The 17359-nt window shown below is 36.4% G+C and overlaps 2 protein-coding genes and 3 long non-coding RNA genes across 12 annotated transcripts; 3 read left to right on the top strand and 2 right to left on the bottom strand.

Moving 5' to 3' along the window:
* Positions 1–2390: 2390 nt before the first annotated feature.
* Positions 2391–3212, top strand: LOC123471342. Its single transcript, XM_045172584.1, has 4 exons — positions 2391–2522; positions 2583–2840; positions 2942–3028; positions 3091–3212. Exons 1-4 carry the CDS (start codon positions 2411–2413, stop codon positions 3210–3212), a joined length of 579 nt encoding a protein of 192 aa, XP_045028519.1. The 5' UTR covers positions 2391–2410.
* Positions 3213–5186: 1974 nt separating this feature from the next.
* On the top strand, positions 5187–6007 carry LOC123471282. The gene is made up of 4 exons (XR_006645679.1): positions 5187–5319; positions 5380–5638; positions 5740–5826; positions 5889–6007. It is a non-coding gene; the product is annotated as an uncharacterized LOC123471282 (long non-coding RNA).
* A 1345-nt stretch (positions 6008–7352) lies between these two features.
* LOC116933998 lies at positions 7353–15784 on the top strand. Its single transcript, XR_006645392.1, has 3 exons — positions 7353–7537; positions 15464–15547; positions 15613–15784. It is a non-coding gene; the product is annotated as an uncharacterized LOC116933998 (long non-coding RNA).
* Positions 7787–13465, bottom strand: LOC116935589. Its single transcript, XM_045172232.1, has 2 exons — positions 11976–13465; positions 7787–8021 (listed from the first exon to the last, which is right to left on the bottom strand). Exons 1-2 carry the CDS (start codon positions 13438–13440, stop codon positions 8005–8007), a joined length of 1482 nt encoding a protein of 493 aa, XP_045028167.1. The 5' UTR covers positions 13441–13465; the 3' UTR covers positions 7787–8004.
* On the bottom strand, positions 15324–17239 carry LOC123471211. 8 transcript variants are annotated; one of them, XR_006645385.1, is made up of 5 exons: positions 17133–17239; positions 16984–17056; positions 16674–16915; positions 15779–16611; positions 15324–15694 (listed from the first exon to the last, which is right to left on the bottom strand). It is a non-coding gene; the product is annotated as an uncharacterized LOC123471211 (long non-coding RNA). The 8 variants fall into 8 exon arrangements; XR_006645390.1 differs by lacking the exon at positions 17133–17239 and having other exon boundaries at positions 15324–15523; positions 15618–15694; positions 16984–17112; XR_006645391.1 differs by lacking the exon at positions 17133–17239 and having other exon boundaries at positions 15324–15523; positions 15639–15694; positions 16984–17112.
* Positions 17240–17359: the final 120 nt, after the last annotated feature.

Below are 17359 nucleotides of genomic sequence, written 5' to 3'. Positions count from 1 at the left end.
TATTTTTACTTAACTAACTTAACTTAACTTAATCTTATTTAACTTAACTTATAACTATACTACTGAAGAAATTAAACGGGACGGAGCCCGAGCAAAGCGAGGAAAATAGGGGATTTGGGTGGGTAAAGTAAAGTATAGTAAAATAAAGTAATAATTCAGTAAAGTAAAGTGAATGAAAATATGAGTGAGTGAGTAAAGTGAGGAAAATAGGGGATTTGGGTGGGTAAAGTAAAGTATAGTATAATAAAGTAATAATTTAGTAAAGTAAAGTGAATGAAAATAAATAAATTATACATAATAACTTTATTTAACTAAACTATATTAACTTAAACTTAATAAACTTAACTTTTAATTTTACTAAAAAAGATACTTAAAGGGGACGAAGCCCGAATAAATCGAGAAAAATAAGGGATTTCGATTGGTAAAGTAAATTATATCATAGTATAGTAATATACTATATTAGTAAAGTACAGTGAATGAAAGTATATATAGTTTACTTTATAATTTTAATTTACTAACTTAATTTAACTAAAACTAAAAATACTAAATTTAAAATTAAACTACTAAAGAAACTAAGCGAACGAAGAAGACATGAAATTTGTTTAGGTATATTAAGTACCATTAAAATAAAATATTTACCAATATTAGTTATCCGTATTAAAAAATGACACCTACACACCATAAAGTCTAACAACCAAATGACAGGGCATTATATTAATTTTGTTTTTTCCCACCCGATAGGAGAGCCTCTTGCGGGTGTGTAGTTTTCCTCCATAACTGTAACTCGCTAGATGGCAGTACCACGGAGTAGAAAATCTTTCTTTTATATATTTCTATTTTTTTTTAATTATTTAAAAAAATGACAATGCCGATTTCAATTACTTCTGCTAATTATGTTTCAGTCATATAAGAAAAGTAAAGTCATAATACATTCAAAAATTAAGAATGACATCGGTCCAAAAAAAACAATTAATGAATGAATTAAAAGCTACACTTGTAGATAAAATAATTAAGTTAGAAAATGAATTAAATGAAGCAAACGAATGCAAGGAAGATTATAAGGTAATTTATTACTATAGTTGCAAAACAATATATTTATATATAATAATCTGATTACAGAAGGAGAGTGAACGTTATAAAACTCTATATGAGGAAAGTGAAAATAATTTGGCAAGTCTTATTATTTTATTTCAAATACAATATCACAATTATTTACTTAGTTAATAATATTTAATATAGATAGAACAAGTAACAATGTTACAAAATGAAAAAAATGTTCTCCTCGAGAAATTAGAAGAAAAAGAAAAAGGTAAAAAAAAAATTTATACGACAAAAATTTCTAAAGTTTTTACAATTTTTTTGTGACTTAATAGAAATCAAAGAATTAAAGGACAAACATCTGCAAATAGATAACATCATATTTACTGATATAGAGATGAACAACAATATGATAATTAACACAGTAGAAGAAAACAATGAAGATTCAGAGGACGAACAAGATCTGAATATAGTTAACACTGACTTAAAGGTATATCTATATAAAAACAAAAACTCCAAGGGTTAAACACTATATAAAAATTCATTTTAAATTATAAGAAGTAGATAACATGTAAATAATTCTTTATAACAACTATCTATAAACTATATACATTAAGTTAAAACTATACACTGCACGATTAAAATATATCTTAACTTATTACACAACTTTAAAACAATTCACATTTCATAAAATACTTTTAATAATTTTGTTTGTTTACAAGTTTCCAGACGTAGCAACATTTACAATCCCAGTCAGAATAATTACTCTTCTGGAAACAAAAGTGCAAAACATAAAACCAGAAGAATGGACGTTGGATACACTAAAAAATTCTGGATATACATTGTATAGATTCCTCAGTGAATTGATGACATCATCATTCACATTTCAATATATTTAATATCTAAAAAGTAATATATATATATGTATAAAATTATCAACTACAGTGCCGGTCCAGTTATAGAACCGGCCTGTGCGCGGTTCTATAACTGAATGGTTCTATAACCAAGCACCCGATCTTAGTGCCACCTATCGTCGGTTCTTTCGTCCCTCAAACTTTGACGGTCTTAGGGCGCATTTTGGCGTCAACTTTTAGTTCAACTTTTCAGTGAACTTGTGTTTTTGTGTCAACCGTCCGGTAGATGGCTGAACTGGGTGACCGTTTTGGCGACAACGTCAACCTAAGGTTGAATGGAAAAAGTTTAACTTCTTCAACGGTGGTCTAGACCACCCTTGAGCACTAGCTCAACCGCGTAGAGTTATATCTTCTGTTTTTGTTTGTAATTATATAATACGGCAACACTGTTTCAAAGCAGACACTTGTAAACTAAAATTTTTTTTCAAAAGATATGACTTTTTTGAATTTGTATCGTAATGGAAAATATAATTGTAGAAAGTGATAGTGAAACAAAAAAAGAATGTTGGAATGGTAAAAAAACTGCCACACAAATTGCAATCGATTGTGAGGCTACAGAAGTGTTTTTGGGTAATTAATTTTATACTAGATTATTTTGAAGTATAATTTGAAACATCCTATTATTTGTAGGATTGTTGAAAAAAAATTGGGAAACATTGAATGATTCCAAGACAAGTAAAAGGCAAATTTGGCATGAAATTTGCAGTAACTTGGAAGAAGCAGGATTTTGTATTCGTGGAGTTGACAAAATCCAGACATGTAAAAACAAGTGGGAAAACCTACGCAAGGATTATAGAAATTATATATCCAAATTTCAGCAAACAGGAAGCGGTGCAAATGATACCCAAAAGAAGCCCAAGTTCTTTGATTCCATCGAAGCAGTAATAGGTAATTTAATGTTCATGGATAAGTTATGCATATATATTATTACTTACCATATATATATATACTATATTATTACTTACTCATTTTACTGTCGTTCTGTTTAGGCTCCAGCAATCATTCCTTTCGACCTCCTTATGTGAGTGATTCACTATACCACAATCCTCACAAGTTCAAAGTTGGTGAAGATCGGGGTACTGTTGTGCCATATAAGTTTTTATAACAAAATTTGATCTTAATATTATTCTTGTTACAGAAGGTGAAATTAAAAAGACGGCTAATGATTCAAATAATTCGTCACTTTGTGGAGTTGGCCTGTGCGTTTTACTAAAAAAGATACTTAAAGGGGACGAAGCCCGAATAAATCGAGAAAAATAAGGGATTTCGATTGGTAAAGTAAATTATATCATAGTATAGTAATATACTATATTAGTAAAGTACAGTGAATGAAAGTATATATAGTTTACTTTATAATTTTAATTTACTAACTTAATTTAACTAAAACTAAAAATACTAAATTTAAAATTAAAAATACTAAAGAAACTAAGCGAACGAAGAAGACATGAAATTTGTTTAGGTATATTAAGTACCATTAAAATAAAATATTTACCAATATTAGTTATCCGTATTAAAAAATGACACCTACACACCATAAAGTCTAACAACCAAATGACAGGGCATTATATTAATTTTGTTTTTTCCCACCCGATAGGAGAGCCTCTTGCGGGTGTGTAGTTTTCCTCCATAACTGTAACTCGCTAGATGGCAGTACCACGGAGTAGAAAATCTTTCTTTTATATATTTCTATTTTTTTTTAATTATTTACAAAAATGACAATGCCGATTTCAATTACTTCTGCTAATTATGTTTCAGTCATATAAGAAAAGTAAAGTCATAATACATTCAAAAATTAAGAATGACATCGGTCCAAAAAAACAATTAATGAATGAATTAAAAGCTACACTTGTAGATAAAATAATTAAGTTAGAAAATGAATTAAATGAAGCAAACGAATGCAAGGAAGATTATAAGGTAATTTATTACTATAGTTGCAAAACAATATATTTATATATAATAATCTGATTACAGAAGGAGAGTGAACGTTATAAAACTCTATATGAGGAAAGTGAAAATAATTTGGCAAGTCTTATTATTTTATTTCAAATACAATATCACAATTATTTACTTAGTTAATAATATTTAATATAGATAGAACAAGTAACAATGTTACAAAATGAAAAAAATGTTCTCCTCGAGAAATTAGAAGAAAAAGAAAAAGGTAAAAAAAAATTTATACGACAAAAATTTCTAAAGTTTTTACAATTTTTTTGTGACTTAATAGAAATCAAAGAATTAAAGGACAAACATCTGCAAATAGATAACATAATATTTACTGATATAGAGATGAACAACAATATGATAATTAACACAGTAGAAGAAAACAATGAAGATTCAGAGGACGAACAAGATCTGAATATAGTTAACACTGACTTAAAGGTATATCTATATAAAAAACAAAAACTCCAAGGGTTAAACACTATATAAAAATTCATTTTAAATTATAAGAAGTAGATAACATGTAAATAATTCTTTATAACAACTATCTATAAACTATATACATTAAGTTAAAACTATACACTGCACGATTAAAATATATCTTAACTTATTACACAACTTTAAAACAATTCACATTTCATAAAATACTTTTATTAATTTTGTTTGTTTACAAGTTTCCAGACGTAGCAACATTTACAATCCCAGTCAGAATAATTACTCTTCTGGAAACAAAAGTGCAAAACATAAAACCAGAAGAATGGACGTTGGATACACTAAAAAATTCTGGATATACATTGTATAGATTCTTCAGTGAATTGATGACATCATCATTCACTGAGGAATATCTAAAAAGTAATATATATATATGTATAAAATTATCAACTACAGTGCCGGTCCAGTTATAGAACCGGCCTGTGCGCGGTTCTATAACTGAATGGTTCTATAACCAAGCACCCGATCTTAGTGCCACCTATCGTCGGTTCTTTCGTCCCTCAAACTTTGACGGTCTTAGGGCGCATTTTGGCGTCAACTTTTAGTTCAACTTTTCAGTGAACTTGTGTTTTTGTGTCAACCGTCCGGTAGATGGCTGAACTGGGTGACCGTTTTGGCGACAACGTCAACCTAAGGTTGAATGGAAAAAGTTTAACTTCTTCAACGGTGGTCTAGACCACCCTTGAGCACTAGCTCAACCGCGTAGAGTTATATCTTCTGTTTTTGTTTGTAATTATATAATACGGCAACACTGTTTCAAAGCAGACACTTGTAAACTAAAATTTTTTTTTCAAAAGATATGACTTTTTTTGAATTTGTATCGTAATGGAAAATATAATTGTAGAAAGTGATAGTGAAACAAAAAAAGAATGTTGGAATGGTAAAAAAACTGCCACACAAATTGCAATCGATTGTGAGGCTACAGAAGTGTTTTTGGGTAATTAATTTTATACTAGATTATTTTGAAGTATAATTTGAAACATCCTATTATTTGTAGGATTGTTGAAAAAAAAATTGGGAAACATTGAATGATTCCAAGACAAGTAAAAGGCAAATTTGGCATGAAATTTGCAGTAACTTGGAAGAAGCAGGATTTTGTATTCGTGGAGTTGACAAAATCCAGACATGTAAAAACAAGTGGGAAAACCTACGCAAGGATTATAGAAATTATATATCCAAATTTCAGCAAACAGGAAGCGGTGCAAATGATACCCAAAAGAAGCCCAAGTTCTTTGATTCCATCGAAGCAGTAATAGGTAATTTAATGTTCATGGATAAGTTATGCATATATATTATTACTTACCATATATATATATACTATATTATTACTTACTCATTTTACTGTCGTTCTGTTTAGGCTCCAGCAATCATTCCTTTCGACCTCCTTATGTGAGTGATTCACTATACCACAATCCTCACAAGTTCAAAGTTGGTGAAGATCGGGGTACTGTTGTGCCATATAAGTTTTTATAACAAAATTTGATCTTAATATTATTCTTGTTACAGAAGGTGAAATTAAAAAGACGGCTAATGATTCAAATAATTCGTCACTTTGTGGAGTTGGCCTGTGCGTTTTACTAAAAAAGATACTTAAAGGGGACGAAGCCCGAATAAATCGAGAAAAATAAGGGATTTCGATTGGTAAAGTAAATTATATCATAGTATAGTAATATACTATATTAGTAAAGTACAGTGAATGAAAGTATATATAGTTTACTTTATAATTTTAATTTACTAACTTAATTTAACTAAAACTAAAAATACTAAATTTAAAATTAAACTACTAAAGAAACTAAGCGAACGAAGAAGACATGAAATTTGTTTAGGTATATTCAGTACCATTAAAATAAAATATTTACCAATATTAGTTATCCGTATTAAAAAATGACACCTACACACCATAAAGTCTAACAACCAAATGACAGGGCATTATATTAATTTTGTTTTTTCCCACCCGATAGGAGAGCCTCTTGAGGGTGTGTAGTTTTCCTCCATAACTGTAACTCGCTAGATGGCAGTACCACGGAGTAGAAAATCTTTCTTTTATATATTTCTATTTTTTTTTAATTATTTACAAAAATGACAATGCCGATTTCAATTACTTCTGCTAATTATGTTTCAGTCATATAAGAAAAGTAAAGTCATAATACATTCAAAAATTAAGAATGACATCGGTCCAAAAAAAACAATTAATGAATGAATTAAAAGCTACACTTGTAGATAAAATAATTAAGTTAGAAAATGAATTAAATGAATCAAACGAATGCAAGGAAGATTATAAGGTTATTTATTACTATAGTTGCAAAACAATATATTTATATATAATAATCTGATTACAGAAGGAGAGTGAACGTTATAAAACTCTATATGAGGAAAGTGAAAATAATTTGGCAAGTCTTATTATTTTATTTCAAATACAATATCACAATTATTTACTTAGTTAATAATATTTAATATAGATAGAACAAGTAACAATGTTACAAAATGAAAAAAATGTTCTCCTCGAGAAATTAGAAGAAAAAGAAAAAGGTAAAAAAATTTATACGACAAAAATTTCTAAAGTTTTTACAATTTTTTTGTGACTTAATAGAAATCAAAGAATTAAAGGACAAACATCTGCAAATAGATAACATAATATTTACTGATATAGAGATGAACAACAATATGATAATTAACACAGTAGAAGAAAACAATGAAGATTCAGAGGACGAACAAGATCTGAATATAGTTAACACTGACTTAAAGGTATATCTATATAAAAACAAAAACTCCAAGGGTTAAACACTATATAAAAATTCATTTTAAATTATAAGAAGTAGATAACATGTAAATAATTCTTTATAACAACTATCTATAAACTATATACATTAAGTTAAAACTATACACTGCACGATTAAAATATATCTTAACTTATTACACAACTTTAAAACAATTCACATTTCATAAAATACTTTTAATAATTTTGTTTGTTTACAAGTTTCCAGACGTAGCAACATTTACAATCCCAGTCAGAATAATTACTCTTCTGGAAACAAAAGTGCAAAACATAAAACCAGAAGAATGGACGTTGGATACACTAAAAAATTCTGGATATACATTGTATAGATTCCTCAGTGAATTGATGACATCATCATTCACTGGGGAATATCTAAAAAGTAATATATATATATGTATAAAATTATCAACTACAGTGCCGGTCCAGTTATAGAACCGGCCTGTGCGCGGTTCTATAACTGAATGGTTCTATAACCAAGCACCCGATCTTAGTGCCACCTATCGTCGGTTCTTTCATCCCTCAAACTTTGACGGTCTTAGAATGTAAGGGCACATAGCAGAGTGGTAATGCTGTTCGCTATGGAACTAGAGTCCTGTAACGAACCACAATAAATTTAGACGCCCGGTAATGCAGCCAAGAAATGTTTTATTCTCTCCCACGACTTGAACTAGCAAGAAGAAAAAAACAGAGCAAAAAATGTGACCGTCTTGCCGCTACGTTTTCTTCTATATGAGCCGCCGCCGCCCCTTCGTCTTCCACACCTGTCCTCTTCCCCGGTTGCCGCATGTTTTATTTTGTGGCCAGCAATCTGGTCCGCAACAGTCCCACGGGATCCAACAGCTGCACTTACTCCTTGGCGGATTCTGAAATTAAGCAAAGTTTGGTCACGGGTCTTTTATATTCAGATGTCGCCGTCTTAACAATAGCCTGTCGAACACGTCCTTCGCTATCTGGATACACTTGAATGATAGTTCCCGTCGGCCATTCTCCCCGTTTTGACTTCTCGTCCACGATAAGAACACGATCACCCACTGCCGCATTTCGGTTTTCGCGGAACCACTTTCTTCTTTCCATTAGTGTTGGGACGTACTCTTGCATCCAGCGTTTCCAGTATTGCTGGACGATAAATTGGGCGTGCCTCCATCGCTTACGTGCGCTTTCTTCGAAGCTATTTTCGTCGTCTGGTGGGCAGTACTGGTATGGTTGCGTTAAGAAGTGGTTCGGTGTCAACGGATTTGCGTCGCTAGGGTCAGTACTCACATGCGTGAGGGGCCGCCCATTAAGTAATGCCGATACTTCAGTGAATACTGTCACCAAAACCTCGTCGGACACGGCGCGATCCTTCAAAATTGCCTTGATAGCTCTTTTGCTAGATTGAACCAGGCGCTCCCATACGCCTCCAAAGTGTGGCGCCGACGGCGGCGAAAAATGCCACTGAGTTTTTCTTTTTGCCAATTCGGTGGGTAACTTTGGGTCACTGACTAGATTAGTAAAACCAGCACGCAAATCCTTTTCTCCAGCAGTGATGTTCGTCCCGTTATCGCTGTAGACTTCCGTTGGCGTTATGCCTCGAACGCGCGAAAACCTAATGAACGCCATGATAAATGAATCCGTATCCATTTTATACACCATTTCCAGATGGACCGCTCTAGTCGTTAAGCATGTAAAAAGGCAGGCCCATCGCTTCTCCCTTCTCCGACCGATGACGACAGAGTATGGTCCGAAGAAGTCGAGCCCGATGCTGGAAAAGGCTGGCTGAAACGGTACAAGTCTGGGCCTTGGTAGTGGGGCCATCATAGGTGGGGCTGGTCTTGCTCGCTGTATCTTGCATTCTACGCATTTCTTGATTACTCTTCTAATCGCCCGCCTTCCTTTTAACGGCCAGTATTTCGCCCGCACTTCCACTAAAGTTCTTTCTACTCCGGCATGGGCCGTCTGAACATGAGCTTCGGTGATCAGCAGGATGGATAAAGGATGATCCGGGTCTAGCACTATTGGATGACGACTGTCGTATAGCTCCGTCGCATTTTCCAATCGACCACCTACACGTAACATTTTATTTTTATCAATAAACGGGGTCAATTTTAATAGTCGTGAAGTTTTCTTTAATTGCTTTCCAGCTATCAGCGTTTTCACATCTTTTTCGAAGCATGCTTCTTGCATTTTATGGATGAGGGTTCGCCGGGCCTCTTCTCTCTCTGCTACGGTAGTTGCTCTTTCTTGCTTTTCCTGGTCTTTGTCTTCAGTTCCCTTTTTTATGTCGATGACGGCTGAAATGAGTTCTTCTAAGCTCGAACGGTCGTTGAATAAATTAGCGATGGGGTCGGTCTGAATCGAAGTTGATAAGACGACCCTTTCCTTCATTACCTCTAGTTCTTCTGCTGTTGGCTCTTGTCGGTGGTCCTGCTGTGCCCATTGACTGACTGGCCTCTGTATAAAAGGTGGACCCGTAAACCATCGGTGTTGATTGTCCAGCTTTGTTGGGCGAAGACCACGGCTACAATCGTCGGCTGGGTTTTCGCGCCCACTTATGAATCTCCATTCTTCATTGCTGGACGTCTCCGTGATTTCGTTTATTCGGTGGTGCACAAATTGAGAATAGCGCCGATGCTCTGATTTTACCCACTTTAACACTACTTCCGAGTCGGTCCAAAACAGGGTTGAATGGATTGGAAGTCTCAGTTCTTTCTTCACCGATACGGCAATCCGCGTCGCTAACACGGCAGCTTGTAATTCTAAACGTGGGATGGATAAACTTTTAATTGGCGCAACTCTTGACTTGGCAAATACAAACTTGGTGTCAACATTTTCTTCACACTCCATCCGTAAATAACAGCATGCGCCAAATGCAACTTCTGATGCGTCACAGAAAACATGAAGCTCGAAACGAGTAGTTGATGATGGGAAACGTTGATCACGGAAGCATCTTGGCACACGAACGTCTTCTAAATGCATCAATTCCATTCTCCAAAGATCCCATTTTTTGACCACATGATCGGGCAGCATCTCATCCCACTGAAGTGGTTCCCGTTTTGACGGATCATTCAGGTTTTGGCGCGTCATCTTCCATACCTGTTGGAACAATACTTTGGCGTACGTCGTAATGGGAAGGAGAAATCCTAACGGGTCGAATATTCTTGCTATTCCTGCCAGCATTTCTCGCTTCGTTCGGACTATTCCTGGCTGGCGGGTTGCGATTTTGAAACAGTCGTGCTGGCAATCCCACAAAACACCAAGTGAGCGCTCAACTGGGAGGTCATCCAGATCCAAATTCAGGGTTTGATGTACTCTTTCACTTGCAGGTATCGAAGAAAGGACTGCACGTGACGACGAAACCCATTGGTTCAGCCTAAACCCTCCATCCGCTAATACTTTTATGACTTGAGAAACAGTCTCTATAGCTAGTTCCTCCGTCTCGAACGAGTCGATATAGTTATCAACATAGAAACTTTTAGCTATGATTCCTCCTACGTACCGGAATTTTTTGTGATTATTTGCTGCGTGCTGTAAAGCATACAAACACGACGTCGGAGACGAAATTAAACCGAATACCTGAACCATCATTTGGTAGGTTTTCGGCGCTTCTGTGCTGCCGGGTCTCCGCCACAAGAACCGTTGGAAGCTTTGATCTGGCGAGCGTACGCGAACTTGATTATACATCGCCTCAATGTCTCCTGATACTGCAATAGGCGCTTCTCTGGATCGTATCAGAACTCCTACCAAGTTAGCCAGCAACACGGGTCCCCGAAGAAGACAATCATTTAGTGATGTACCTTCAAATTTGGCAGCTCCATCAAACACCACTCTTATCTTCTTCGGTTTATTTGGGTTGATCACGTAGTGGTGTGGAAGGTACCACACTCTACCTTCGATTCCTTCTAGCTCTGTACTGGCTAACAGCCGAGCGTGGCCGTCGAGTACGTATTTTTCTATAGCTTTGGTGTACCGCTCTGCTATATCCTTATTCTTCAAAAGCCGTTTCTCCACTGACACCAACCGCTGGAATGCGCACTTTCGATTGTTTGGTAATCTAACAACCGACGGTTTCCATAATAAGCTAACCTCAAACCGATTGCCAATATTCTTGATGGACGAATTTAAAATGTTGAGCGCTGTGGCGTCGTCTTCCGACAATTTCATATCGGTCACTGTTGTGCCGAATGCTTCCGTGGTGTAGAAACTCTCGACCATTTCCACAAAGCTAACACTCTCCGCACTTTCGATTCCGACTGCAAGGCACCGCATCTCCGTTTTCTTATTTGGACCCTTTAAAATAGATGATGGTATGCGTCCAACCACTGCCCATCCGAACGGTGTCAAAATTCCCTTTGGGGCCCCCGAACTTTCTTGTGACGCCCTAGTAGCTAGCCGAAGGTGAGCCTCGTCTACATCCATCCCGATGAGAACGCCCACGAAGTTTGAATTTATTTCCGGCAAATCCAAATCAGCCAGATGCTCCCAAAGAAACTTCATCTTTGGCCAGTCTATCTTCCTTTCTGAACCTTTGATAGAATGCACGACGATTGCTTCTTCCACGCAAAATTCGAACTTCCTATCCACCGAGAGTATGTCGAATTTTACCAGCTGCGTGTGAATAAGTTTGGACTCTAAGCACGAACCGAAGTACAACGAATCACTTGTTCCGCTTAAACCGATTTTTGACGCCAAGTCTTCGAGAATCAAGGTAGCTTCGCTGCCTGGATCTAGTAGGCCCAATGTGTGAAAGATGCGACCCTTCACTCGGATTAGCATTGGCACAAGGGCAATTAAAACAGGACGACTTATGTATAGACGATCGGATTTGCCAGTTAAATTACCTTGCCGACGAGGAAACACTCTCCCGGATCCATGCAATAGCGGGTGATGCCATTGATCGCAGTCGGTTACAGTGCACTTTGTTGATTTCTTGCAGCTGGCTGAATAATGATTTCTTCCAAGGCACCTGAAGCAATTATCCGTTTTCGCCACCGCTTCAGCTCGTTGTGTAGGTGATAGGTCAATAAACACCTGGCAGAATGCTAGCGGATGTCCTGGATCTGATTTGCACACTCCGCATGCATTACTTTTAGCCGGCGGTGATTTTAGGACCGTCGCCATGACCGTTGGCCCGAATTTTACTTGGCGGTTACTAGGAGGATGGGGTATTTTCGAACTAGTTGAACCGCCCATAAATTCTTCCGCTCCGACGATTCCTTCGATCCATCGGTCGAAATCTGCCAATCCAGGGATCTTGGGTCTAAGTGGATAGGCAAATCTGCCCCATTCTCTCTGCAGCTCATTCGGGAGGACTCGTACCAATTGGCTCACGATGTTCGAGTAGGACGTTGCGCCCTGCTGATCAACACTCGTTACTGCGTCTTTTACCAACGCGGCCATGTTGATAAGGGCTCTCAAGTCTCCTGACTTAAATGGCTGGAGCGCTAGCAATTCCTGGATGTGCGCATGAATAATCACTTGAACGTTCCCAAATCGATTGTTGAGTGTTTCCCAAGTTTCGTTGTATACGGCCGAAGTACTAAAAAGATTTGATACTCTTCTTCTAACCTCAGGATCCAGATTGTCGCGCAGTGCTATCATTTTCATTAAGTCAGGCATGCGACTGTCATGAACTACAGCTTTAAATGATAGTGAGAATTCTGGCCATGTCCGTGGGTCCCCGTTGAACGGCTTGATGGTTATCTTGGGCCAACAACCTGTGGGTATCTTCTCTTCCTCCGGCGCAACATTCAGCATCGTCGATGACAAACCCGGTGCAAATGTAGATGTAAGGCCTTCCAACTGGCGGTGGAACTCGATCTGCAAGGTAAGGTCTTCTTGTTCTCGCTTGCTCCGTTGGCGCACGTCTTCCAATTTACGCTGCTCTTCAATGGCTACTTGTTGGCGTTGATGCTCCAACTCGATTCTTCTTTTCTTGGCATTTACCGGCCCATCGTCACTGTCTGTCGGCTTGTCCCTCTTCTCCTTTCGTAGATATCCTTGTGCTGCATTTCTGCATCCGTTAAACAGCTCCGACACTTCTGACTCCCATTGAGTGGCTGCTAATTGTTGCTCCTCGCTAAGATTCTCAGTTTGCTTGTATTTGCCATTCAATGTAGTCGCTTCAATATATGCTTCTTCTAGCACAGCCAGGGCTACTGCTACTTCTTCATTTGGGGCCGATTGTTCAATCAACGAGCTCAATTTATTTGCTCTCCGAGTGTGAGCACGTTTCGCCTTCGTGCGAAGTGCCAAAGTTACTTTAGGATCGACGGCACCTCCGTCGCTTTCACTGGATGATGCCATTTTTTTTTTTTTTTAGTCTTCGACACACGTTTAGCGTAATCTAGAGTTAACAACACGTTAATTTATTTTATCGAAATGAGTTAACCGTAATCGGTGTTACCAGAGCGACTTAAGAATCGATTAATATTACGAGGTCCGTACACGATTTTCTGAATTTAAAATCCAGTTACGAGTGCCCTTGGGCTTCGAATTTCCTGAACCCTGTTCAGAAGCGAGTATTTTATTACTGAGCCACCATGTATTTAGGATTATAAAATACCTCTGTTTCTATTCCGCTTGGGACTGACTGTTGACGAGCCCAACAGCTGTATTTTGACCGAGCCGGAATAGTGGTTATCAGTATTGTCGAATTACCTGAACAAAGTCCAGAAGCGATTAAAATGCGGGTTTATTTTCGAGGTAATACTGTCGAGTCGATCTTTTATGTCTTTCGACGTCGAGTTGAAATCACGAAATTTCTGATTAAGACCAACTTTTCATATATTGGTAAAAATGCATACTTCTAAACTCTACAAATTATGGCCATCGACTTAGTATGGAATTAGTTTGGAAAGTATATTAGACTTTGTTGGGGATTGAACAATCAACTTTGTAATTCACCAACCACTGTGCAGATCTTTCCGTATTTTACAGCTAGCAACAATATTCTTTAATCATTCATGCGATTTTGAGTTCTCAGTGCGCCACTCGCGGATGGCGTTAGAACCAGAGGTATAAGGGAGGTATTAGAGGCCAAGATAAGAACAAATGGCGAGGATCATTTTAGACGAAGCCGCTTCTGACCCGGCGGGAGAATTGTTCTATCCCTCAGTGAGGGATAGAACAATGGGATATCTGCTATTCTGCTGTGAGGGACCCTCACAGCAGAATAGCAGATATGAAAATTTCGATATCGACCACCAATCCTTATGACGTTGGAACCAGAGATATACAAAATTCAATTTCCTTACTGCCCACTGATTTAGTTTACGTATAGAATTGTATTGCAAATCACAGCATGAATTTAACTTGCTTCAAATAAATTTACTTTAATTTTCTATTGCTAGACGATCCCAAAACCTGTGCGGCCTCCCTTACTAACTCGTGTTATTTACAATCATAATGAACTGACATCGTAATTAATAGACGAAACTTACCGATACGTCAAATAGAAAGGGGCGTATCCCAGCACGTGGAATTTTACACGAGTATCCACTCCCGGGTTTCGGCACCAAAAATGTAACGAACCACAATAAATTTAGACGCCCGGTAATGCAGCCAAGAAATGTTTTATTCTCTCCCACGACTTGAACTAGCAAGAAGAAAAAAACAGAGCAAAAAATGTGACCGTCTTGCCGCTACGTTTTCTTCTATATGAGCCGCCGCCGCCCCTTCGTCTTCCACACCTGTCCTCTTCCCCGGTTGCCGCATGTTTTATTTTGTGGCCAGCAATCTGGTCCGCAACAAGTCCGGTGTTCGAACCGCTGCTATGACTAAATTAAAAAAGGTTTTTAATATCTGTGTAATATAGTCTATGGCTATGAATGGTGAGAGTGTATCTTCATTGGTTGGGGACCATCCACAGAGGAAGTGGTTTGATGAACAAGAAGAACTGTTGTCATAACAGAAGGAAAAAGAAATTAGAGTTGGTAGAAGGACTGGAATGGAACAAGGTGCTAGAAGATAAGAATGAATAAAGGAAGCTATTGTATTCTATTGTATTTGGTATGAATAACTTTACCGCCTATTATTATTGTATTTGGTATGAATAACTTTAACGCCTATTATTATTAGTTGGGTCATTGAACCGATGTACAACATTGCCTAAAAAGATAAAACCCATTACAGTAATATTTTTTTGCATGTTTTAAAATGCAAAACCCGTTCATTCCCGCCATAGAAAATCGATATAGTTCATAATACGGCCAACGGTGGCGCTGAAACACGGCAAAGAAAAATCGGTTCGATAACCGAGCCGGTTCCATAGCTAGGCGGTTCTATAACTGGACCGGCACTGTAATAACAATATAATCTGAAAATTTAGCACACAAGAAATCTGGCAAAGGTGGTAAGACTGGAACTGTAAAGAGGGAACCCATGGATCCTAAAATAATAGAAGAAATATTCGGTAGTAACAAAAAAATTATTATTTTGATCAATATCATTAATTAACATATATAAAATTTTGATTAGATTACACTACACAAACATGGAAGGACCTCAAAGATACAACACCGCAACTAATGCGCCAGGCCATCTCAAAGTGGGCCAATTCCTAAATAACATGGGCAAAAAATTAAAGAAATAAATATTTAACTATTTCATATATGACAAACATGAATGTCTACAAATTTATTACAATAAAATAGCCATAATAATGAACCAGGGGTCTATGACTATTTGGGATCTGCCCCGCGCCCAACGGAACCGTTACCGACCGCTTGAAAAGTAGCTACCCGAGTAGCAACCAAACGGCAATTTTTCGGGTAGTTCGATGTGTAATCGGGGCCAATCCCTAATGACCATGCCAACATGTAGATAATATAATAAACCAATTTCGCAACATTGATAGTTTTCATATATTAATCCTTTTAAAAAATGTCTAAAAAAATTCACTGGTCCAAAATATTAAAAAATCATGTACGCAAATTAAAAAATGAAAATGAAAACTTCTAGCGCTGCAAAAACAAATGTTTTCTGAGATTGTTTATAATTTGTCCCAAACAAGAAATGTAACAATTAACAAATAATTCATTAGTTTAAATTGTATAAGTAATAAATACAAAATGAAATACGTATAACGAAGAACTATTTCATTAATAGATACAATCATCAACAGAATATCCACCATATAGATAATTTAAATTGTAGCCCATAGCCAAAAACTAAAAATTTAGTAGTGAAATCTACATTCATATTTGATTGTACATTCCACAATTTTAACTTCATCAGTTAGCCTGTAATCTTTATCGGTGACAACTAACCCAAGCACAACAGACATGCCATAGCAGATCTTTCTAAATATGGATTGCATGACACGAAGCTATTGTGTTGGGGCTATAATAAATTTGTAAATATACACTAATTACTATATCTTACAATCACACACAAGTTCTAAATAACAAAGTTTTATAAAAAACTTACCTCGATTAGTGTTTAGCCCTAAGTTTGCCTTGGATAGCATGCCAGCACCTACACATAATGAAACAATATAAATGAAGAAGCCGTGGTTCTATATTTATTCAGGAAATAACCTGTATTGTATCATTCATCAGAGTAGTTCACTAATATATATAGTGAGCTAACGACCTATTTCTTTTATAATCAACATAATATAACAATTATTTTGTCAACTTCAATCTTACCTCTCAGATGATGCGATTAAATTTTATGCCAGAATAACAATTCCAAAAAGCTGTGCACAGTTTCTGCAGGTATTAGTGTCACGATTCCAAAACAACTGTATAAAAAGTTATCCCATACTGCAAGAAAACATCTGAATACCAAAACATGCATTATAAGATGATCATGTGAAATCTTAATCAGAGTATAACAAAAGTTTACCAACGTAGTTTGAAGTACTGAAAACGGAGTTCCCCAGAATCAACAGGAATGGATACCAACCTACAGCAAAACACTATATTTAAGTTAGCAACATTGACAGGTAATTGAACATGGAAAAAAATACAACTGTTAGTATTTTAATAACTTACATCAAAGCATCCTTTGTGCACAGTAATATGCATAGTATATTATGGAAAACGGAAAACACCCAGCGACGACCATAAAATGCGGAACGTGGACTGCAGAATACATTTGCATAGTCGGAACAACTAATATCATCAACAATTATAGAACAATTAATAAATTTGTCAACATATAATATTTTTACAGTAATACAACAGTAATACAGACAACAGTAATACCTTAAAGATGTAAA

This window comes from Daphnia magna, linkage group LG4, assembly GCF_020631705.1.
Source record: "Daphnia magna isolate NIES linkage group LG4, ASM2063170v1.1, whole genome shotgun sequence".
Taxonomy (NCBI): domain Eukaryota; kingdom Metazoa; phylum Arthropoda; class Branchiopoda; order Diplostraca; family Daphniidae; genus Daphnia; species Daphnia magna.
The sequence above is the reverse complement of the archived record's forward strand: the minus strand, read 5'-3'. Positions and strand labels throughout refer to the sequence as shown.